Source organism: Macrotis lagotis, chromosome 2 (genome assembly GCF_037893015.1).
Source record: "Macrotis lagotis isolate mMagLag1 chromosome 2, bilby.v1.9.chrom.fasta, whole genome shotgun sequence".
Taxonomy (NCBI): domain Eukaryota; kingdom Metazoa; phylum Chordata; class Mammalia; order Peramelemorphia; family Peramelidae; genus Macrotis; species Macrotis lagotis.
Window position 1 is genome coordinate 334989725 of NC_133659.1, and position 26087 is coordinate 335015811.

The window sequence follows — 26087 nt, forward strand, 5'->3', positions numbered from 1 at the left end:
AGAAATGCTTTAAGAGTAAAACAAAGTAGAAAGAGAATCAGAGAAGGCAGAAGGAGACTTCAAACTGTTTGGGAGATGGAAGAAGGGCAGGAAAGGAAGGATGGAAGGGAGGGGCCACTAAATTGTTGGAGCAACATCACAGATTTGATGTTCTCACAAAGAATGGAGCTGGACCCCTTCAACTTTCTCCCCCTCCATGTCCAAGGAGGAGGAGGAGGAAGAAGGACATTGGGTTAATGGAAACAAGATGAGATACCATGAATGCCACTAGGAAGATTGGACAGGTCACAGGAAGAGGAGTTAAGTCCTGGTGCAACCAAGTGTGACTCAGTTTCCTGATGAGAAGAATGGGTGTGACCACTTAGCAATTGGATAGGATCTGCTGAGAGGCATATTGGCCTTCTGTGGAGGTGGATTTAGAATGAAATTAGAGTGTACCATAATCCCACTGACAAAATGACAGATAAGCATCCTAGAAGGAACTTAAGACTTCATTATCTTAGTATCCCAAAATTCTGACAGTGTTCTCTGGGAACTAATTTTGAGCTCTGAACACTGGAGGGGCCAACCTAGTCCCAGCATTCCTTTTTTGCCCCAGTCTGTCCCAGGAGACACAAAATGGGTCCTTACATTATCTGACGATCTTAATTTACCACCTTCCCATGTATGATCCCCTGAGGCTTCTAGCTCTACCACCAGATACCCATAATCACTCTGGTGCAAACGCTCAGGGGTCAATATTTAAAATTGCCTATTCCATTCTCTCCCCTCCATGTACAATTCCTGGTCTGTTATTGATCTGTTTTTTAGTTTGGTATCCCCAGAATATGACACTTGAGGTCGCATCTCCGTTACCACTGCACATTGAAGTGTTAGAGGAAAAAAGGAAGATATGGTAAATGAACAGTTGGTTACAAAGATAGGAGAAGAAAATGGAATTTGAATTTTTGGATCAGAGCTCAAGATACAGGGATGATGAGTGTAGAGACTGATATGAGACTGTCAAGTTTGCAGATTGCTTTCTGTTTATTATTTCTTTTGTGCTTCACAACTCCCTCACCACCATGACTGAATGGGACTCTTCCTCTATTGTGTGTCCTGGAGCACTGGGGTGGGAGAAAACATGGTCAGTCTGGGAAGATTTTGTATTAGTGAATGTGGAACATAAACTATAGAGGATGACAAAGGGAACCAACTAGACTGAATAATGATTCTCCTAATAGATGTATAGATGTCTTTTAAGTGGTGTATAGAACGAGGGAAATTGTTCCTATCAATGAGATCATTGTGTCTGGCATACAGTGGGTACCGTATAAATGTTACTCCCTTCCCTTTCCCTCCCCCCCCCCCACTGTTCTGGATCTGATTGTGACCAAGAAGGAACTTTGGGAGGAAATGACAGTACAATCTTAGAGCTTGTGATACATGAGGAGGAGGAGGAAGGTGGTTTCCATCTGAGGTGTGAGGTAAGTTTGGTTTTAAAGAGCTAGGAGAAAGAACAAATTGATTCTCATTGCTGAAAATTTTACTGGGGTAAGTTGGCTGAAGATGTAGGAGGTGGTCTCAAATCCAGGCTCTGATGACCCAAGCCTAAATACTTCCAATAGTGAAGGAAAGGGACCATAATTCAAATATTTGGGGACAAATGCTTGTGTCTCCCTCCAATATTTTATCAGGCTACATCCTGGAACATAATTTCAAGTCAGAAGGAAACTTTAGAGGACTCTAAAGGGACCCTCAATTCCTTCCACTGATAAGATGGCCTGGGATCCTGCCAATGTCCAAATCTTTCTCCCTTGGGCACAGTCCAGCTTGTCAGTGTCTCTTCACTCATCAGTGGCCCACCAGAATTGTATACATAATATTCCGTATGTTGGCGTGAGCAGGGTAGAGTGTGGCTGGGCTGCCACCTCCCTTCCTCAGAGTACCAGTCTTCTATGAAGGTAGTCTCATGGGTACCATTTTTCCTTGGTGAACTCATGCTGGGTCATAATAATCATCACTTCCTTGTATGAGTGCCCATGAGTCACCTGTTTTATAATTTAATGTTATGGGAATGCCAAATGTGCTCAGACTGAGCTTATAAAGGGCACTATAGAATCACGTTAACATTTAAACGCAAGTTGGGAATGATATTTTAGTAGCAGTTGGGTGGCTGGAGGATTATACCAAATATTCACAGAGTGACACCATCTTCAAAGAGTCACCTTTGGAACACTCATTTTTTAATCTAAGATGGGTACAAATCAATTCAACTCAACATGTAGTTATCATCAATCCTTTTCATGACCCTAGGACTAGTAGAAATTGAAAATGGAGATAACCCACAAACCCCATCCTGCCCCTTCTCCTGCTCCCAGTGGTTCTGTGGGGGGGTTTCCTTTCTCATGTGGACCATCTCTAAGTGTGCTCTGGATTGTAACACTCTGTATTCAACTAATAAAATACACACCAGGAAGTACATTTCTGGGTGATTATCTCTCTCCTTAGGTGGTGTAATAAGGCAGGAGGCCAAAGCCCAGGCGTGCCTTATTGCTATTAGGGAGAGAATTTATGGATAAAATAAAGAAAATGTATATTTGCATCAGCAATAACTGCAACAAGGTAAATAGTTATAGCTGAGACCCACACAGCTGAAAGGCTCATTGTGAAGCAAAAACGGAAGTGTTCTTAATCAGTCAGCAATGGATAGCTGGGAGGATTTTAGAACAACAGCAGCAGCAACAATCAGCACTGGTATAGTACTTTAAGGTTTGCAGATTGTAAGATTTTTAGAACATTAAGGATCTTAGGGATCATTTAGTCCAATCCTGTTATTTACAGAGGAGAAAACTGAGGCTCCCTAAAAGGAAGTGACTTGCCCAAAGCAACACATTATTAAATAGCAGAGTTGGGCTTTGAACCCAGCTCCTTTGACTCTGAGTCAATCTCTCTTTCCAATGGATCAAGTACATTCTTGGAAATTAGAAGGGATTTTGGTTGTTTAGCATAAGCCACTCATTTTACAGGTGAAGGGGGGACAGCACCCTAGTCTTCTAGTTCTGAACTGGGTGCTCTCTTCCCTAACCAGCTTGTGGAAGCCACTTGTGACTGACCTGAGCAGAGAAAGAGAAATAGAACACAGTCAGGATTTTATTTTTATTTATTTATTTGTTTATTTATTTTTATTTTTATTTTATTTTTTTTGCAAGGCAATGGGGTTAAGTAGTTTGGCCAAGGCCACACAGCTAGGTAATTATTAAGTGTCTGAGGCTAGATTTGAACTCGGGTCCTTCTGACTCCAGGGCCGATGCTCTATCCACTGTACCACCTAGCCACCCCACACAGTCAAGATTTTAAACCCAGGTTGCTATTGATGTCAGATGAGGAAGGATGCTGGAGGTTCATCTTCTCCATCTGTGAGGAAGGGAGAACTAGCTTCCAAGCCAGGAGGAAGGCTTCACCTGTGATCCCTCCTGGCCTTGGGACTTTGGGCAGGTTCCCTTCTCAACCTCAGCTGTAGAGCCAGTGTTGTCCTGCTCCATAGTAAAGAGATCTCCTATTGGTACAGTGTTTCAGGGATGGCAGATAGACTTCATGTAAGGAAATGGAGACTGAATGCAAGGAAATGATGCATCCCTGGGATCCCCCCAGGTCAGATGCAGACAAAGACTGCTTAACTGACCCTCAGGCAGCAAGATTCTCCCATCCCAGTGTTAGGTGACCTGTCCCTGTCCCTTAAACTCTGAACCTTGAATTCTCTTCCCACTGCACCTCTGTCATATGTACTTCTGCCTTGATCAGGGAAGCTTCTGGAGGGCAGGGCTTATTTCAGTTTTGTCTTTTGTCTCAGGATACTGTAGAGGGCCTGATGCACAGGAAGCCCTAATAAATGCCTGTTGATTCAGCATTGACTCAGATCCATCAGTGGGGGGGGGGTTCCCTTTTGCTATTCAATAGGGCTCAAACTCTTTAATCTGACTTGTGTTGTGTGTGTATGTGTGTGTGTGTGTGTGTACTAAGCTCCAATGAGACACACACACACACACACACTCACACTCACACATACACACAGTTTTCCAGTTTTCTTAAGCAATTGTTAAATAGGGAATCTGTTTCTAGTCCTCCCACCTACTTTGTTTTTAAATGTTGTATATAATGTTAGTCATTGTGATTGTGTCGGTCTGTTTTGCTCAACTTTTTCTTTGTTATAGGGGAGGCTCCAATGGGGAGGGCATGTTGGTCACTGAGTTTGATATAAAATGCATAAACAAAAGCTATTAATAAGTGTATTTAGCCATATCATACATTAAATAAAAGGCATCAGCTGAGAGGCAGCATATCTTCCTTGACCTAGGAATTAGGATTGGAGAACTAGCCCTTGCTCCATAGTTTAAAAGTTATATAATTTTAGGCAGCTTTCTTATCTATTAAATAAGCCTAATCTTTCCTTGTTTGTTTGCCTCACAGTTTTCCTGAGTTCTGGATCACTTGAAACTACAGCACTTCCAAGATAATGGACTCTGACATTTTCCTCTCTAATCACAATCTTTTGTCCTATCTCCCCTTTCTCTTCCTTATTCCCTCCCAAACTTGCTCTTTCCCTTCATCATGATTTTTGTTTTTTTGATTTCCCCCATTTTCCTAGTTAATTAACCCCATTGTTCAGTACTTAGCCATTTAAACCATGCCATTTTTTTTTCTACTTTAGGAAACAGTAGGTGGCTTGTCCAGGGTCATACAGATAGTATCTGAGGCTGGATTTGAATTCAGATCTTCTTAACTTTAGAGATTATTCTACCAACTTTACCACCTAGTTGCTTCTCTTTTCTACTTTTGAAACCTCGATTCCCTCTGTATCATTTACTATTCCTGTGTTCCTAATCTTTGAGTCTAGATAACTCTCACAAAATGTCTGCTCCTTTCATGACCCTGAGCTATTCATATATATTTGGACTTATGCTACCTGTACCTTTATACAAATGCACAGAATCTGGGGAGTAAACAAATTGAGCTAGAGATCCTAACCCAAAGATGTAAAGTTTACCTAATAGCTATTACCAAAAGTCGGTAAAATGCAATGAATGTATAATTTATTGAAAAGAAGGCTTTTAGATAAACGAATCAGTGGATTAATATATATCAAGAAGACAGAGGAAATCTGTAAACTGTAGGGAGATATATGATAAAGAGCACTTGGACAAGAATTGATGAAGGGAGAAACAGAAGTAATATTATGGAGGGAATATGCTATTGACCACCTAGCCAGAAGGAAGAAATGGATATTGTGTCTAAGAAACAAAATTGACATGTAACCATGAATGATGGGGGACCTGAACATTAGTTGCACGTTAGTTGGAACTGTTCTCTTCTTCTGCTAAAAGCAGAACAGTTGGAAACTTTTTTAAAATTGAATTTTATTTCATTTTCAGTTCTGTCTTCCCATCTCCTTTTCCTATCCCCTCTCTCCTATTGAGAAAACAAGAAAAACATTCCATTAAAAAGAATAGTCAAGCCAAACAAATTCCTGATTAACCATGTTAAAAAAAGTCCCATTCTGCAATCTGAGTCCTCACTTCTCTTTCAGGAAATATATTAGATGTTTCATCACAAGTCCTCTGAAATTATGGTTGCTTATTATATTGGTAAGAGTTTCTAAGTTTTTAAAAGTTGTTTGTCTTTACACTATTGTTGTTATATACATTGTTCTCCTGTTCACTTTACTTGGCATTGGATCAGACAAGTCTTCCTAGGTTTCTCTGAAACAATTCCCTTCATCCTTTCATATAACATAATAGTATTCCATTACATTCTTATATAATAACTTGTTTAACCATTCCTTAATTAAGGGACACACTTTCAGTTTCCAATTCTTTGACACCATAAAAGGAGATGATATAAATTTTTTTGTTTGTGTGGGTTGTTTTCCTCTTTTTTAAAAATCTCTTTGGGGTATATTAGGAAGGCTTCTAGCTTATTCCCCTTTCAGATAATGCTAGTAGATAGTTTTTTTTTGTTTTTTTATTTTTGTTTTTTAGGTATTGTGCAAGGCAAATGGGGTTAAGTGGCTTGCCCAAGGCCACACAGCTAGGTAATTATTAAGTGTCTGAGGTCAGATCTGAACCCAGATACTCCTGACTCCAGGGCCGGTGCTTTATACAGTGCGCCACCTAGCCACCCCTAGCAGATAGTTTTAGGTAGATATTTCCTATCATTTTAAGGAAAAATCTATACCTATGCTTTCAAGTATTTTTAATAAAAATGAGTATAGTATTTTATCAAAGTTTTTCCACCCTATATCTATTAAGATAATCTTATGATTTTTTGTTGGTTAATAGTTTTCTTTATATTGAAATACTGGCTCTGCATTAGAAGTATGAATCCCACTTGCTCACAATGTAAATTCTTTGAGCTATACTGCTATAGTCTCCTAGCTAGTATTTTACTTAGGATGTTTGCTTCAATATTCATTAAGGAAATTGACCTATAATTTTCTTTCTCTGTTTTTACTCTTCCTGGTTTAGGTATCAGCATCATATTTGTTTCATAGAAGGAGTTTGGTAGGACTCCTTTGCTTATTATTCTAAATAATTCATTTAACATTAGAATTAGTTGATTGATTAAATTGATTAAATTCCAATTGTAAATCCACCTCTTTCTGCTGCTTTTTTCCTTGGGAAGCTCATTTATGACCTGTTCAATTTATTTTTTCTGGAACAGGTTTATTTAGATACTCCATTTCTTCTTTTGTTAATTTTGGCAGTTGGTATTTTTGAAAGTATGCTTTCATTTCACTTAAATTGTTATATTTATTGACATTATAATTGAGCAAAGTAATTTCTGATAATTGTTTAATTTCATCTTCTTTAGTGATGCATTCATCTTTTATTTTAATAGAGATTCAGTTTTCTTCTCTCATTTTAAAAATCATAGTAACCAATGCTTTCTCTATTTTACTATTTTTCCCTCCCATAAAAACAGCTCACAGTTTTATATTTTAAGTAAATGATTTTCTTATATTCAATTTTGTTAATCTTAACTTTAGTTTTTAACATTTCCAATTTAGTGTTTAATTGGAAATTTTTAATTTGTTCTTTTTTTCTAGTTTTTTAATTGGATACCCAATTCAATAATCTGTTCTTTCTCTATTTTATCACTTAAAAATATTGATTTTTTGCTGATTACTGATTTTACTGCATCCCATAAGTTTTGATGTGTTGTCTCATTATTATCACTCTTTAGTAAAATTATTGTTTCTGTGATTTATTCTTTGACCCATTTATTCTTTCAGATTAAATTGTTTAGTTTCCAATGAATTTTTTGTTTTTGTTTTTTTGTTAAAAATGATTTTTATTGAATTATATTATAAAAAGGATACATTTGATATTTCTGCCTTCCTTCATTTGACTATAAAGTTTTTATGCTCTAATATATGGTCAGTTTTTGTAAAGGTGCCAAGTATCACTAAAAAAAGATATATTCCTTTCTATTCCCATTCAGTTCTCTCCATATGTTTATTATATCTAATTTATCTAAGATTGTACTTATCTCCTGGACTTCTTTCTTATTTATTTTTGGTTTGATTTATCTAGTTCTAAGAGGATAAGGTTAAAGTCTCCCACTATTATAATTTTCCTATATATTTCCACCTGTAATTCATTTATCTCTTCCTTCATAAGTTTGGGTGTTAAAGCATCTGGTGCCTATAAAGTCAGTATTTCCTTGAAAATAAGACCTAGCCAAGAAAGAAGCCTTAGCATGATTTTTTTAGGATGCTTGCAATATAAGCCCTACCCCCCAAAATAAGCTCCAGTAAGATCATCAGTCAGACAGACAGTATGTCCATTGCCACACATGACAGATGTATTGAATTATAAAATAATAATAAAATATAATTGAACATAAATAAATAATATTATTGACATTAATATTTAAAATAAAATAATAATATAAATTAAAATTAAGTATTTGTAGATACCCAGGTGGGTGCCTTTGGATGAGAGGTCAATACCTATATAAACAGATGAACTCAAAATTTATTGCTGAATGACTGGAGTAAAGATACAATGTATGAATTATATGCACAATTGATAATGTCTGGATGAAAATAAAGCCCCACTCTAGTCATCATTAAGGACAAGAATGATAAGATTGATCATGTTTCAGACATTTTTGTGATTGAAACTGAAAAAGTCTGGTGCACAAAAGCAGTTATAAGGCAATAGGTCGATTCAGTGCTGCCACTTGTTTTGCAAGGTGGCCAAAAAAGTCTTCTGGGGGGCGCTAGGTGGTGCAGTGGATAAAGCACCGGCCCTGGAGTCAGGAGTACCTGGGTTCAAATCCAGTCTCAGACACTTAATAATTACCTAGCTGTGTGGCCTTGGGCAAGCCACTTAACCCCATTTGCCTTACAAAAAAAACCTTAAAAAAAAAAGGTCTGCTGGTCTGCAATTCAGCCAGCACTCTATCAGACCAAAGACTTGAAGACCTTCCTTGTGGAAAGAATACTAGATTAAATAATTATTCCTAGAGGAAATAGCTACCTGTCTGCAGACTCTTGATATTGCAATAAATAAATCATTCAAAGATGCTTTGTGCATGGAAATCAGTGACTACATTGAAAATAGAATGAAGAGAAATCAGTGTGGAAACCTTGTGAAGCTGAGCCTACAAGAGGTAGTGACTTGGGTGAAGAATTCATGGGATAGAATCACTGATAGCTGTGTTGCCAATGCACTATGAGCAGGCTACGTGGACAAGAAGTGTTCAGTTAAGGAGAGCTTTATTGCTGGAAATGAGGGATTGAGATCAATGGTTCTCAGGAAATGCAGTCACAAGAAATTCAAGCTGGAATTTGGGGTTTGGAGTTATGAGGATGTTCCAGAAGAAGATGACATGACTATTTGAATAAATGTAGATTTTTGTACATGAGTAAATGTAGATTTTGCATATGAACAAATGTAGATTGTACATGAAAAAAATAATACATTCCTTGAAAATAAGTGTCTTCTGGAATAAAAATTAATATAAAGATCTGGTCTTATTTTGAGGGAAATATGGTATGTTTAGTATTGATATTATTTCATTGTTTATGGTACTTTTTAGCAAAATGTAGTTTCCCTGTGTATTTCTTTTAATTAGATCTATTTTTGCTTTGTCTGAAATCATGATTGCTACTCCTGATTTTTTTCCTTTAGCTTTGCATAATAAATTCTACTCCATCCCTTTATTTTTGACTCTATGTATGTTCCTCATTTTTAATTGTAAACAATATATTGCCAGGTTCTGGTTTTTGATAAATTCTGCTATTTGTTTCTGTTTTGTAGTTGAGTTCATCTAATTTTCATTTAAAATTATAATTACCCAGTTGTGTATTTCCTTCCATTCTATTTTTCCCCCCAGGACAGCTAGATGGTGAAGGATAGAGCACCAGCCCTGAAGTCAGGAGAACCTGAGTTCAAATGTGGCCTCAGATACTTACTAACTCTGTGATCTTGGGCATGCCACTTAACCCTAATTGCCTGGAACTCAGAGCCATCTTCAGTCATCCTGATTCATGTCTGGTTACTGGATCCAGATGACTCTGGAGGATAAAGTGACATGGTGACTTAACATAGCATCCCCCTCACTCAAATCCAATTTACATACTTGTCATGACATAACTTCCCTGATGCCGTGGCCTTCTTCGAGAATGATCAAACATCAGCATCATCATCATTTTCCCTCTTCTCCCACTGTTTATCCTCTTCTCCTCCTTTCTCCCTCTCTCCCCTCATGTCTCCTCATGATTCACCCTCTACTCCCTTCTGCTCTCTACTGTAATAGTTCTTTCTCTTTTGTTTGAGATAATTTGCTCCATTTTATCTTTTTGTACCCACTGTTATTTTTAGGATCATACCATCATAATTGACTCAACCTCAAGTCTTCTATTTATGAATATTCAAGTTTAAGCTGCCCTAATAATGACAACATTCTTAAGTTATACAAATATTATTTTCCATATAAGAAAATAGATTAATATTATTAAATTTCTTATGATTTGTTTTTATGTTTACCTTATGTTTCTTCTGATTTTTATATTAAGTTCAGTACTTTTCCTTAGGAATGCCTGAAAGTCATTTAATTCATTAGCTAGCCATTTTTTCTCTTACAGGATTATATTCCACTTTGCTGAGTAGATTATTCTTGAATGCAAATCCAGCTCCTTTGCTTATATTCCACACATTTGTAGAGCTTTTTAAATATTGTTATTCTGATTTTAATTTCATTGTATTTGGATCATTTCTTTCTAGTTGCTTATAATATTTTTTTTCTTTACCTGGGAGCTTTGAAACTTAGTTATAATGTTCTTGTGATTTTTCATTTTAGGATTTCTTTTGTGAGGTGACTGGTGTATTCTTTCAATTTCTATTTTACCCTTTAGTTCTGAAATATTATGGTAATTTTCCTTAATAATTTCTTGCATATTGTCTAGATTCTTTTTTTTGATCATGACTTTCAAGTAGTCCAACAATTCTTATATTATCTCCCCTCAATTTGTTTTCTCGGGTAGTTGTTTTTCCAATGAGATTTTTCCTTCCAATGAGTTTTTCCTTATATTTTTCTATTCTTTTGATCTTGTTTTCATTTCTTGATGTCTTATGAAGTCTTTAGCCTCCCCACAGCTCAATTCTAATTTATAAGAAGTTATTTTTTCCAGTAAGTTTTTGAATCTATTTTTTAATTGGTTGACTTTATTTTCATATTTTTCTTGATTTTCTTTCATTACTCATTTCTTTTTTTTTTAAAGATTTTTCAAGGCAATGGGGTTAAGTGGCTTGCCCAAGGCCACACAGCTAGGTAATTATTAAGTGTATGAGGTCAGATTTGAACCCAGGTACTCCTGACTCCAAGGCCAGTGCTTTATCCACTGCGCCACCTAGCCACCCCATTACTCTTATTTCTTTCTTCAAATTTTCTTCAACATATTTTATTAGATTTTAAAAATCCTTTTTAAGCTCTTCAAAGAGCTCTTTTTGGGCTTATGACCATTTTATATTTTTCTTTGAAACTTTACAAGTAGTTGTTTTGACTTTATTGTCTTCAGAGTTTGAACCCTGATTTTCTTTATCACCATGTGGTTGGGTTCTTTTTCGGTTGTTTACTCATTATTTAATGACCTATTTCTTGGTTGTTAATTTTATGTTATAGTTGGGCTTTGCTGCTGGGGAATGGAAAAAGTTTTTCATACTGTTGTTTTCTTAGATATATTTGAGGGCCGTTTGACCTCTAGTGTATTCCAATGAACTATTATCCAAGGCCGGGTGTGGTTCCTGTTCTTCCAGCTTACACCTTGGTTTATGAGTGACCTCAGGTTCTCTTCTTTTCCCCTGAGCTGCAACCACAGGGCTGCTACACTACTGTATGATTAAAGGCTCTCACTCTCCTAGATTCCAGAAATGCACTACTGACCTCTGTTCTCCTGTGGCTGTGGATGTCAGTTAATTCCTTTGCTCTGGAACCCAAACCAGGGACGCTGTTCTCCTGCAAATGGGGCTCCTCCCTCTTGCTTGCCTGGGACCTTGTACAGCCAATGCACCTGGGCTTTGTGTCTATCGCCAGCAGAAGCCAACCCACCAATCCTCTTGATCAACTCCCTTCCCCCTAGTCTTTCTATGAGTAGCTCCTCACTCTCAGATGGTCCTGGTGTGAAAGTTCCCGAATCCCCTGACTCCAGCACAGTTCCCTCCAAGTCTTGCTGTGGGTGACTGTCCATATTTCAAATTTTGATTTGAGGTATTATTTTAAAGTTTTTTGGAGAGGAATGTTGGAAGGGTTCAGCTGGGTGAACCTCTTCCATCTTGGCTCCTCACTTTATACTTTTAGGGCAGATTTTTAATTCCTCTCTCCCCTAGACACCCATACTCCCACCTCTTTCTCATCATTCAGTGACATTTTAAGTAAGTATTTGAGTTCTTCCTTTCCTGAGGATCCATTCAGATTGCCCTTTGTGTATGAAGTCTCTGTGTATGAAGGTCCCCATAAACTGGGCAGGCAGACCATACCCTGAGTCTTCTTGTTTCCATTCAGGGCCATGACTCAGGGACTCCCCAGTCATGGGATGCTGTTTTCTTTTCTGTCACAGGGAGTTAATACGAACGGTTGCAAATTCAGTGGATTTGAGTTCCTTGCATCATATGCCTGCTGGAAGCAAAGCAGATGTAAGGCCTCATTCTTCACCCCTTAATATTGTGAACGCTAATGCTGGCAGAAATCTCATCAAGTCATCCTCATGTGAGTATTCAGGATTGTATGTAGAAAAGCACTGTATTCAAATCATATAACCAAAGTTTCAATGAGGCTTGAGTCTCAGATTTGTCACTTGATTAATCTATGGCTCTGAGCAAGTCATTGTTTTCCTCTGGGGTTTGGTTTCCTCATCTGGAGAATGGGACAGTTGGATGAGATTTAAAAAAAATTATTTAAAATATTTTTACACTTACATGTAAAAATAGTTTTCAATATTCATCTTTTTGCAGGCTTTTGAATTTCATATTTTTCTCCCTCCCTCCTTTCCCTCTTCCCCTTCCAAGGCAGCAATCTGATATGAGTTGCATATGTAAAATCGTATTTATATTAGTCATGTTGTGAAAGAAGAATTAGAACTAAGGGGGAAAAACCATGAGAAAGAAAGAAAAATGATTAGAGAAATTATAAGTGGTGAAAATATCATGCTTTGTTCTGTATTCAGACTTGTTTTTTCTTTGGATATGGATAGTATTTTCCATAACAGGTCTTTCAGAATTATCCTTGATGACCCTAACCCTATCCCAACTGCTGAGAGGAGCCAAGTCCATCATAGTTGATCATTTCACAATGTTTCTATTAAAGTGTACAATGTTCTCTTTTCTCTCAGCATCAACACAGGCTTTTCTGAAACCCAGCCACTCATGATTTCTTTTTCTTTTTCTTTTTTTTAATTTTTAGGTTTTTGCAAGGCAAATGGGGTTAAGTGGCTTACCCAAGGCCACACAGCTAGGTCATTATTAAGTGTCTGAGACTGAATTTGAGCCCAGGTACTCCTGACTCCAGGGCGGGTGCTTTATCCACTGTGCCACCTAACCGCCCCAACTCATGATTTCTTTCAGAACAATAATATTCCATCACTTTCATATACCATAACTTGTTTGTCCAATGGATGGGCATCCCCTCAGTTTCCAATTCTTTTCCACTACAAAAAGAGCTCTACTATGAATATTTTTGTACATATGGATCCCCCGCTTATATAATCTCTTTGGGATACAGACTTAGTAGTGGTGTTACTGGTTTAAAGGGTATGCACAGTTTTATTGCCCTTTGGGTGTAGTTCCAAAGTATTTTCTGGAAAGATAGGTCAGTTCACAACTCCACCAACAGAGCATTAATGCCCCAGTTTTCCCACATTCTCTCCAATATTTATCATTTTCCTTTTTTGTCATTTTAGTCAATCTGAGAGGTGTGGGATAATACCTCATTGTTGTTTTAATTTGCATTTCTCTAATCAATATTTTTTTGATAATTTTTTATGACTATGGGTAGCTTTAATTTCTTTACCTGAAAAATGCCTGCTCACATCCTTTGACAAGCAGTCAATAGAATGACTTGTATTCTTATAAATTTGACTTAGTTCTCTAATATTTTAGAATTGAGTCCTTTGTTAGAAACACTAGCTGTGAAAATTGTTTTCAGCTTTAGCTTTCCTTCTAATCTTGATCATATTGGTTTTATTTATGCAAAACTTTAATTTAATATAGTCAAAATTATACATTTTGCAGTTTATAATATTCTTTCTCTCTTGTTTGGTCATAAATGCCTCCCCTCTCCATACAGCTTAAAGATAGACGATTCCTTGTTCTCCTGATTGGCTTATGGTGTCACCCTTTATGTCTAATCTTGTACCCATTTCAACCTTCTTTTGGTATTGGATGTGAGATATTGGTCTATGTCTCCTTTCTGTCATACTATTTTTCAATTTCTTTAGCAGTTTTTGTCAAATTGTGAATTCTTATCCCAGAAACTTGAGGTTTTGGGTTTATCAAATAGGAGATTACTATAGTCATTTATTACTACTTCCTTTGTACCTATCTATTCCACTGATCCACTTCTCTGTTTCTTAGTCAGCACCAAACAGTTTTGCTGACTGCCACTTTATAGCATAGTTTTGGATCTATTATGGCTAGGCCACCTTCTTTTGCATTTTTATTATTAATTCCCTTGATATTCTTTATTTTTTTTGCAAGGCAATGAGGTTAAGTGAATTGCCAAAGGTCACACAGTTAGGTCATTATTAAGTATCTGAGGCCGGATTTGAACTCAGGTCCTCCTGACTCCAGGGTCAGTGCTCTATCCACTGAACCACTTAGCTGGCTCTCCCTTGATATTCTTGAACTTTTGTTCCTCCAGATAAATTTGCTTACTCTTTTTTCTAACTTTGTAAAATAATTTTTTGGTAGTTTGATAAGCCATTGAATTAGTAATTTAATTTAGTTTAATTGTCATTTTTTTTTATTATATTAACTTGGCCTACCCATAAACAATTGACATTTTTCCAGTTGTTTCAATCTGACTTTATTTGTTGGATGAAATTTTTGATGGAGTTGCCTTCCATGCTACCATTCTTTGATTCCAATCTTAATACAGAATAGAACAGATAGATCCCATGTAATGTTGCCCTGAGCAGTGCAATGAGCTGAAATGTCCTTGTCCTCTAGAGTCATCACTTTGGGTGACTGAATTGAACATTCTGAGATCGTCTTGTGGGATGACGGAGGGGGGCAGAAGGTGGAGGAAGTGAAACTCCTTGACCAGTACCTGGCTTTGACTCTGTTGAAAAGAGAGAGATCAGACCTGACTTCCTCAATGGATGATGGCTTGGGAAAGGACTAGCCTCCTTTTCTAACTTCTTCTCAAGTGTCAGAGACTTTACTTCGTCTCCCTCCCAAGCTAGCTAGCTAATTGGATTTTTCTTCTTTCCTAGAGTGTGCTTCTGTACCTTAAAAAAGAACTTTCGAAGAAAGAGAAATTAATTGATGGTGGCTTCAGGCAGGTCCCCCTAGAGGGTGAAACAGGGCCAAGTCATTCAAAAGCAATTTTCAGCTTTTGGGAACTTGGGGAAAGAAAAAAAATTCCATGTCTGGGAATGAAATCTTTCCAATCCCTCAGCATGAGGCCTCTGGTGACTCCCCTCCCCTCTTATTTATGTGTCTCACTGACCCTGGCTGTTTTTCTCTACCTCCTACATTTCTCCAGACCCCTCCCTGGTTACCCCAGGCCATGAGGGTTCATGTGTTACTTATCAGTTGACAGGAACACAGAGTTGACTAAAATGCTCAACACTCCTGAGAAGAACCACTTGTCCTCAGTTTACAAATGAATCCCTATTGTATCAAAGCCCTCCTGTGGATTTTAGATTAAAGATATTGAGCTCAGTTAGTTTTGCTTTTGCTTCAAATGCTTGCTCTCCCTCCCCCAAGATGTTTCTCAAAATTCAGATCTAATAATTCCTACCTCTACATATACATAGTAATACATTTATGAATCATATGCACATGTCAACATTAGATAATAATCTGCATGTAAATGTTCAATAAGAAACAGATCCACAGCAATATTACCACAGCATGTATAATAGGCACCGATATCATGAACCCCAAATAACATATAGAATGCAATATCACATACAGTATAACATATATATATATATATATATATATATATATATATATATATGACATATCACAGGACAGACATGCACTGTATCTGCATGGTATGGAATAATGCTTATAATAGAGAATGCTTTCAGTATGCACACATGTTATTGTACACACATGTATACAGCACATATAATAGCAAATGCTTAATAATAATAATGCACAATACAAATATTTTCAGCACACAATGGTTTCATTACACATATACATTGCTGTAATATATGCCTAACAATATAGATACACAACACGCAACAATGCGATACACAATGCACAATGCTCATGCAATATTTACAGTGTAGAATACATAAACAATAATATGCACACAAACAATATTTCCGCTGTGATTATGATTATGACTACTATGACGACCAGTACCACCACCACCACTACTGCTACTACCACTACTACCACCACCACTACTACCACTACTACTTTGGGGGTTGTTTTCCTCATTTTACAGATGGGAAAATGAAAGTTTTGAATTGCTAAGAAATTGACCCAGGGTCAAACAGCCATGTACTTGAGATGAACTTTGAGTCCCAGGCCTCTCCTGACCCCATGGCTCTCCCCCTTTCCTGAACACACACACACATGCACATTCAAGATAAAGATGTACCTGCGTCTATATATATACATATATATATATATATACATATATATATATATATACATATATATATATACATATACATATATATACATACACATACCTAACACATTCTGCATATACATATTCTCCATTGATGCCCTCATCATACCTCTCTGTATTAAAGCCCTTTATATACTTTAAACAGCTATTTGCTCTCTATTGGATGATGACAATGATGACGAGATATCAGCATCGCTGTCTTGGACCTGTAATTCCACTGTTGTAGGAGGCTCCCATGGAGGAAGCTCTCTTCCATCAATACAGGTGGACCATAATCTACAGCACAGAGATTTGGAGAATCAACTTCTGGGGCTTCACTGCTGACTTCTGCTCAGATGAGACTCAAATTCAATTCTCCAGTCCAAGCCTCTTTCTTGGCCTCCATCGTTCCTCTTGGACATCTTAGACTTTACATGTCTCAAGTGGAATTCACTACTGCCTCCCCTCCTCTCTCCTAAGCTTCTCTGTCTCAGCTGAGGATACAGCCATCCTCCAGAATGACCTTATCCAAAACTTTATCTCCCCACTCTTCCCATCCCACTCTCCTGACAGTCTCTGTCTCCTCTCCTCACATAGCACCCCCCAGTCCAATACGTATCACTTTTGCCTTGGACTGTGACTGTAGCTGCCTTCTAGTCCATCCAGTGTGCATTCTTTTTTTTGGGGGGGTTGCAAGGCAAATGGGGTTAAGTGGCTTGCCCAAGGCCACACAGCTAGGTAATTATTAAGTGTCTGAGACCGGATTTGAACCCAGGTACTCCTGACTCCAAGGCCAGTGCTTTATCCACTACGCCACCTAGCCTCCCCTCAGTGTGCATTCTTAATGAGATTTTCCTAAACCATGGGCCTGAGAGTGTCACTCTCCTGTGCAGTCAACTATAGGAACTTCCTATTTCCTCAAGGATCCAACAAAATTCTCTGTTTGGCTATGAAAGCCCTTCCTGGCCTGTTCTCCTGTTTCAGATCCTTTAATTCTTAATCTAATGTGCCTCTTCCCATAAGCTTCCTTCTCTGAGATTGGAGATGCTGCAGATCAGTTGGGGAACTCATTTTTGTGTTTCTTTGTGCCCCTTGGGCTTGTCATAGGCTTTGCCACAGGCCAAATCCTTCCTAAATAATTTGTTCATTGGGAAGTTCAGTGACTTATCCAGGGCTATGCAGCTGGTTTGGGTCAGAGACTAGATTGAACTCTCATTTTCCTGATACAGAGCTGGAGAGGGGGTCTGCTCTCATAGGCTATGTGTCCATGAAGGAGAACTCCTGGGCATTGAGATTTGGTTCTGGGGCAGCTGTTAGCTCACATGGCCATGTGATTGTAGGAACACAGATTTAGAGATGGAAGAAATTTAACATTTTAATAATAGAAACTAGCATTCATAGAATACTTTACATTTTGCAATATACTTTACTTAGATTATTTCATTGGATCCTATTAATAACCCTGGAAAGTAGGTCCTTTTATTATACCCAATTTACAGATGAGGAAACTGAGGCTGAGAGAAGTTAGGTGACTTGCCCAATGTCACATGGCTAAGTGTCTGAGGCTGAATTTGAACACAAGTCTTCCAGACTACAGGTCCAGGATTTTAGGCCATCTAGTTCAACCTCCTCATTTTTCAGATGAGGAAACTGTGGCTCAGTGAGAGATTAACTGACTTTCCTGGGATCATATAGGTAACCAGGAGATGGGAAAGCCTGGACTAAGAATGTGTAGAAATCAGAGCTAGACCAGCTTGCTCTTCCCATAACCGGAGCAGGAATCTCCTCCCCAAGAGGTCCCCTGGGACGACTCCCATGATGGGGAGCAAAGCAACCTATTCCATGCTGGAACAGCTTCAGTCATTAAGATGTGTTTCCTGACTTCTGACCCAAACCCCCAGTTTCTTGTTCTGTCCTTTGGCTCAGGCAGCAAGCCGAAGGCTCTGAAGAGGCCCTGCCCAGGATGCTTAGGGTTAGGTATGAAGAGCTATGTCCCAGGAGGGTCTGGAGGCAGACTGCTGAGGGTGAGGAAAAACCCCAGTGAACCTGGCTAGTCTCCCTCTCTTCCAGAAGAGGTAGGGAGCGTGCTCTCACTCATTATCCATCTCTGCACCCGCAACTCCTTCATGGACACTTTTAGCTGATTGTGCTATGCATCCTGCCAGGGGCACTTAGACACAGACCAGGGCTGTCCAAAATGTGACCCAGGGGTCTCATGCAACCTGTAGGATGATTTTGTGCTGTGGGTTTGCTAAATTACTGTGGATTTACTAAATGCTTTAGTAAACAAAGCTGAACTACTGCAGAGCTCTCACTAAAATGGCAAATCAAAATATTGTCTATTTTTTTTTGTAAGGCAAACGTGGTTAAGTGGCCTGCTCAAGGCCACACAGCTAGGTAATTATTAAGTGTCTGAGACCGGATTTGAACCCAAGTACTCCTGACTCCAGGGCTGGTGCTTTATCCACTACGCCACCTAGCTGCCCTTAATATTGTCTATTGTTGCAATAAAAATTTTAAAAGTAAGTTGGATAGATCTGATATAGACAGTGAAGCTTGAGACAGCTTGGGCTATCCAGACTCTTGGAGATGTCTCAAGTGGGACTGGTCCTCAAGGCCTAGACCTAGGAGCCTGGTCTCTCCAAGAAGCCTGTGCCAAGGTCACAATGTCTGGCCCTAGGCAGAGCCCAGGAGTTGGGAAGGGTAAGACCAAGGCAGGCTGTCTGAGTCTTTCCTTCCTCACTTGCCAAAAAGGAAAAAAGGAAGTTATGTCGATGGTCAGTTGTCTGCTGTGCCAATAAAATAACATTCAAAGAGCTTCTATAACCTTGGACTCTCAACAGGAACTTCATGTCTAGAGGAAAGTGAGTGACAATCCTTCTGTCCTCCCCTCTGACCAGGCCTGTTTTACTTTGGGGTACTACTTCTTGGGAAGGGAGAGGGAGTAGATTCAGAGGAGAGCAGCCAGGTCAGGGAATGGAATGCGAAAGCTAGCTTCAGTTATCTGAAGCAGTCTTAAGTTCCTTGTAAGAAGAAGCTTTTCCACAGCATCATCCAAGGATAGAATAGGCTGTGTCCAGAGGGAATGAGTTCCCCATCCCTGAAGATTGCTGGTGACCACATGATCAGGGATGTCTGAAGCCAGACAAGATGACCCCTGAGCTTCCTTCCAGCTCTGAAATTGGGGGAATAATAGTGGGTCATCTTTATGTAGCATTTTGATGCTTCCCAAGCACTTCCCTTCCACCGACCCTGTGAGGGTTGGGAACCCAATAACTATTATCTCCATTTTATAGAAGGCTTTGAAAGCAGGGAACTGACTTGCTCATGTTCATAATCTAAAAATGACAAGAAGACACTATTAGTTCATCTTCTGACTCTCAGTGCAATGGACTTTGCACCCCCTTTGGATGGATGGATTCTTTGTCCCTGTCTAGGATCTCAGGGGGCATCAGGGCTGGACCCAGAGTGATTCAGTGACTCAGTGAGAAATCATGATGAGAAATGAAAGTGATTTTTTTTCCCTTGGATCTTATGTGTGCCTTCTAATTCATTTTATCTCTGCCCAGTGCTTAATAAGTGATGGACAGAGCTAATAAATAAACTGTAATCACAAAACCATTTACAGCCTTGTGCATAAAAGCTGAAGATTTACCAGCCCACAAACATTCTTTCTCTGCCTTCTCTCTCTTTCCCTGGTAGGTAGTAAAATAATTAAATTCCATGGTAAAAGAAAATTAAGTCATTTATTACTAATTTGTGCCATCAATGAGTATATACCATATTTACCCATATAACATCCTGTTGTATTTAACTTGCATGTTCCTCTCTTTTCCAGTTTAATACTGAAATGGAAGATGTGCATGTGTGTACATAATGTAAACATGTGGTTGGAAAGGGTACGTTGATTTAATTTGTCCCAGGGAAACTCTTCTGAACCAACTTGCCTTGGTTAGTCCTCAGTAGTGAACACTGACTGGTGCAGGCACCATATTTGAGTAGAGATGTTGACAAGCTGGAGCAAGAGCCTTGGAGGTCATGGCAGAGGAAGACTGGGGAAAGGACTGGCCAGTGGTGGCCTGGAGGAGACAAGACATAGACCGGGCATGGGTCGTCATGTGGAGGAGGGAGACAGCTAGCCAGCCAGAGAGTATCAGTGATAGGAAATCATTGACAGCTAATCACCAACTTTCTAAGCTTTGTCTTTTATCTCTGTGTCTTCAGCCCCCTAGCCCTCTGCCTTGCATACAGTAGGAACTTGCTAAGTACCATTATTTGGTTGGTTGGTTGGTTGCAGGGCAGCCAGCAAAGACTGGCGCGTGCCATTTTGGGAACACTGTAGAAGATATTTAGCCACAAGTCCAACAGGAGGTTGGATGACGTGGGAGCATAGCATAGCATCATGGAGGTTGCTGACCTGAGCCTGAGTTCTGGATGAGCCGCTTACCCTACATGGGCCTCAGTTTCCTCATCTGTGCTCTGGAAATGAGGCTGGGAGCACTAGAAGAGCTTCAGAATCTCTCTGGTCCAAGAACGCTGTTGCTGAGCATATTTCATTCCCCATATGGGAGGGATGACTGGCAATGTTCATGCTCCCCTTTTCTTTTAGCCAAAGTAGCTTCACTGCTCCATGATCTGGGGCATTCACTGATCTTGCCAAGGAGAGTGAATTCAGATGGGGCACCCTGGAGAATGGACTGGAAAAATAACCAAAATTAGATTTCAGGCAGTGTGGATTCTCCTTCCTCTGTAGCAGAATGAAACCCTTCTTGGGTTTTGTACCAGGGGTCACCCTGGTAGGAGTGTTTCCCCAAACCCGACTGTTGGGGTCCCCTGTCCCTCAGTCTCATTTTGATCCAAGGTTTCTATAAAATGATGCAGTTTACTCCCAGTTAGATTCTCCTGTAACTCCCCTGGTCACAGATCTGTGAAGTAAAGCTCCTACTATATGCAGAGTCCAGAACCTGGAGTCCCTGCCCTCAGGAAGATTATGTTCTCCTGGGAGAGATAAGAGGGAGTCTTTCCTTTGCACTACTTTGTGTTCATTCTCTCAGAGCTGGAATCTCCTTGGGGGCAGGACAGTACAGTGGGGAAACCCTTGAACTCATCATCCTAGGTTTTGAGTTCAACTCCCTGCTCTGCCTCAGATGACCTGTATGGTCGTACCCTGATTGGATTCAAGATCTAGATCTAGGGTCCTTTGGTTGGTCAGAAAAAGAATCAGAGACCTTTTCATTGCCAGTTGGCTAGAGCAGCCTAGAAGGCATCCACGGTCTTAGAGCCAGCAAAGTGGTGTCACCTCAGACAAATTTCTGGCCTCTCTGAACCTTCCCCCCCTTCCCCCCAAACCCTCACCCAGTATTGACTGGGACCAGGACTATACCCATGGGACCAGGACTATACCCATGGGACCAGTGAGGTCCCAGGCTGTTACTTAAGTTGATCTGGTCTGGCCCAACTCTGAACGTTTCTCTCTGGTTTTTTGTTGTAAATGCATTTATTAAATGGTTGCTTCTGTTTTCCAGCCATATGTGTTGTAAATCCCATCTTGTCCTTTGCGGATGTCGATCGAATCTTCTTTCAAAAAATTCTCAAAAAAGAAGAAGAATTGAAGAAAGCATTTAACATAATTGATTCTGAGCAAACCCTGACAGTGACAAAGAATCAGCTGAGAAGAATAATTGAAATCTACCTTCTGCCCCTCACCCGAAAGCAGTTTAATGAAGTTCTATCTCAGGTACAGATGGTGGTGAGACACTTACCATGATAGGATTATGAGGAAGGGGCAGTAGATTGTCCCAAGATGTCAGCCGCCTTTTTGTTCTTCAAAGAAATGGGAGGCCCTGTTCTAGGATCCCTGGGGCTCAGAGCAAGGGAATTCCCTTCTGTGCTTTCATTACCTCATTTGTCAGATTAAGGGGTTGGACTCTGATACTGCCCAGGCCCCATCTAACCTTGACCTTCCCTGTCCTGGGGACCCTCCCGATCCTGACATTCCATCTTTTAAGGCTTCCCCTGCCTCTTATATTCTTTCTTCTCTGTTCTATGGACTCCCCATGGCTTTAATAAGTATGCTCTCCTTTGAGCTCTGTTCCTATGAGGAAGCTTTGGGAAGAAGCTAACTTCTTCTAGCCTGCACTGCAACTAGTATATGTCATAATGCCTTCATGGAGCCTTCAAGACCTTTACAATTTGATCCAACGCATTCCAAATAAATCTGGGTAAATACAGCGTTGACAAGGGGGCAGCTAGGTGTAGCAGGGGATGGAGTGCTGGACCTAGGGTCAGGAAGAACTGAGTTCAAATATGACTGGAGACTCTTCCTAGAGGTATGACCCTGGGCAGGTCACTTATTTCATTTGCTTTGGTTTCCTCATTTGTAAAATAAACTGGAGAAGGAAAGACAAGCCACTCTCATAGCTCTGTCAGGAAAACCTAACATGGGATCATGAGAAGTCAGATCTGACAGAACGACTGATGACAAGAATGTGCACTGGCGGGGCAGTTTGATCTAGAAAAGCACACACACACACACACACACGCACACACACAAACAGATTCTCAGTGGTTGTAGTGCTTATGGTAGAGCAGTGTTTTGGTGGGGGTTTCTCTTTCCACTCTGGCATTGTAGATTCTTGCATTGGCTGTTGGGGTTTTCTGAGGTTTTGTAGACATCTCTGGTGTGATCTTGCTCCAATCTACACTTGCTCAGGAATCTGCTCTGCACCATCTGACATAGGTTTATCCCACAACTATTTGAAAACTCATAGGGATGGGGAGCTCATCACTGCCTGCTTGAAGCTTCCTATTCTGGTTTTGAAACAGCTCTCTGTACCTGTGGGTGATTCTGATTCTTCCTCATTCTTCTCTCTGGGGTCAGTCAGAGCCAGGCTAATCCTTGCAATCCTCCCCAGGCTCCTCTGGCCATGAGCAACCCTGGCTTTATCACTGTCCATGGTGATTGATTGAATAGCCAGACCTGTGCCTCCTGGGCTCTCTCTGGGGGTCTTCAGCCACCTGCCTCAGACCCCACCAGCAGCTTCTGGCTTATTGTTAGGTTCTTTGTCCCTTCTCAAGCTTCTGGGTCATAAAAACAAATGGCCACAGATGAATTTGTGGCAGCTTCAGTCCTACTCATGACTCCCAGCCTTGATGTTCCTGTCCTCAGATTTCACAGGCTCTTCTGAGCTTTTTCCAGATGTGTTGGTTGTTTTTTCCTTTCAAGCAGGTATCAGTTTTTGATTCCTGCTGCTCTTAAGGCTCTTGTCTCTGAAAGCCCAGTATTCTTACCAACAGTAGCTCTAGAAATTGAGCAGATTCCCCATCTACTCTTCAGGACGTCCTCTAGGATTGTAGTCTCTCCACTGGTACTGATTGTTATCCTTTACACTGCAGTAGATGGTCATCATTTAAGTGACTGAAAAATCTGTCCCCCAGGGGCCAGCCTTCCCTGCTGGGGAGGGAATGAGGCCAACTCCTTGAGAACTGATCCTATGTGGTCCATCATCAGGCTGATCCATGAAACCTTCCCATCCTGAGAGTAGGAGCTCAGATTCTGCCGGCAGAGCCTTAGAGAGCCAGCATCCCTTCCAGGCCTTGGTAAGGAGGATTATAGTGAAGGACAGGTCATGCTTCTATTTAAAAAATTGACAAATGCCTCCCTACCCCCCCCCCCCCCCAAAGTGGACTCTTAGCGTATTCAGCCCTATCTCTACAGGCTGTCTTTCAATAGATGCCTCAAAGGAGAAGTATCCGAGGTCAAGTTTGAAAACAGGTCCTCCTGAAGCCCTCGGTACATCCTCTGCATGTGTCTTGTCTCTACCTCTTTGTCTCTGCCTGTTCTTTATAGGTTGACTCCCTCCTTGGAATGGGGGCTCCCTGAGGGCAGAGTCAGTTCTTTTGACTTTGTGACCCCAGTGCTCAGCACACAGTCCTAGTACACAGTAGGTGCTTCATAAGCGTTGCCTGATTGATTGGTTGCTCCTCTCCTCCATATGCCCTACAATCCAGGCCAACTGTGCCCTCCCACCTCCATGCTCTTTCTTCCCCTGCAGCTCTTGAGTCTAGGAACTCTTTCCCTATTGAATTCCTATTAGTTGTTACAAGTTTGGCTCAAGTGCTGCCTCCTCTAGAATGGATCCCCACCTTCCTGCCAGACTGATTGAGCGGGACATAGTGTGTCTTCTTTGTGTCCCCCCAGGAGACACAGCTATTCTCCTGGTTTCCCCTGGTTCTGCATTGGTAGAGTCTTAGTGTTGGCCATCGATTCCTTTCTCTGGCTACTGCAAATTTTGGAGCTCGGGACTGTCCTTGTGTAGGTGAACCTCAGGCTACAAATTCAGATTTGTATGGGAGCCTTTCCAGTTTGGGATACCAACTGTCCTTGTTCTCTCATCCAACATGACTGATGGGGATGGCACCTGTTCTTGATTTTGTTGTGTGTGGGAGGCACCAAATTTTGAGGGAAGGAGAAACAATGTCCAGGAAGAATGATCAAAAGAACTAGGGGTATTTAGGATGGAGAAGACTTGGGCGACAGGTTTGACTTCAGTATCTGAAGGATTATCATCCAAAATATGGATTTGATTGATTCTTTTGGGAACTCTGGAAGTCAGAATTAGGATAATGGGTAGACATCGGAATGAGGAAAGACTCACCTTTCCCATTGCCCAGCATTGTAGACTGAGTATATAAAGAGATCCCTAGGCCAGGGCTGGTGGTCCCTAAGCAGGAATGGGCCTGGATGAAGCCAGGTGACTATTTTGAGTCCTTTTCCAACTGGGAGATTAGGATTCTAGAAGATTCCTGGGTACTGTGATTGCCAGAATCCTCGAATCTCTTTCTGCTTTTGTCAGGATAAAAAAAGCCAATGAAGAGACCAATGAACTCTGAAGGATTGATCAGGATCAGAGCTAGTGAAAAGGACCCTAGCAGAAATGATTTGAATGGACTGGATCTATCTCTTCCAAATCTGTATCCACTTGGAGTGTGGGGCTAATTGCTTGGACTTGTAAACCCTTTTTCCTGCTATAATGAACATTGGAGTTCACAGATATGTTTGGATAGGAATCAAAACTTATTTATACTCAGTTTATTGTTTTCAGAAACCAGTGACTATAATATGAATTAAATATAATCTTTCTTGTTTTGCTTCACATTTTGGTTTTACAAGAGGACAGAGTCCTTAAGGTGCCTAGGAATTGAGTTCTAGATTTTGCTGGGTCCTCAGTTACTTGAGAAGTGTTGAACTCCTGGGGTTATTTTGGAGAAGGACTTGACTTCTCCTGGTACCCAACTAGGTATTCTCTCCTTGGGTAGTGTTCATAACTGGGGTTGTTCTGGTCCCCTTGAATATTGGAGGGGAGCGTTTTGAATCTCTGAGTCAGCTGTCCACCCCACCCTACCTGCAAGCAAGAGGGTGAAGACTAGTTATGGATTTCCCTCCTCTGGACACAGTCACTTGACTGTTGTTTGTCTTCCATTGTAGATACCCCTTACCAGCAATGGGGACGTTCCCTATCTGGAGTTCCTGGCCAGGTTTGGCAGACTGATTACAAATGTTCAAACTCTAAAAAGGTAAGGAATGGCTTGTTTTTTTTATGGAATCCAATGTTGGCCTTATCGTTCCAATGAAAATATGGGGATGGAGGCAGGTGTTGACAGTCTGCTTGGGTATCTCTTTTTGGCATGGAGTGACCCTGAGCTCTAGAAATTGGACCAGAGAGGCTCAAGGGTCATAGCCTCTTCCTTTG

The 26087-nt window shown here is 40.3% G+C and overlaps 1 protein-coding gene across 6 annotated transcripts in view; it reads left to right on the forward strand.

The window, feature by feature from the left end:
* Positions 1-26087, forward strand: part of EFCAB6 (EF-hand calcium binding domain 6) — a 239117-nt gene that overhangs the window by 54347 nt on the left and 158683 nt on the right. For 4 of the 6 annotated variants that reach the window (XM_074227119.1, XM_074227117.1, XM_074227120.1 and 1 more), the window contains exons 3-5: positions 12104-12252; positions 21861-22072; positions 25823-25911. In XM_074227119.1, the coding sequence (XP_074083220.1) occupies positions 12104-12252; positions 21861-22072; positions 25823-25911 (450 nt within the window). Of the gene's footprint in view, positions 1-12103; positions 12253-21860; positions 22073-25822; positions 25912-26087 lie in introns of those variants that run through there. The other 2 variants (XM_074227122.1, XM_074227123.1) reach the window with 2 other exon arrangements.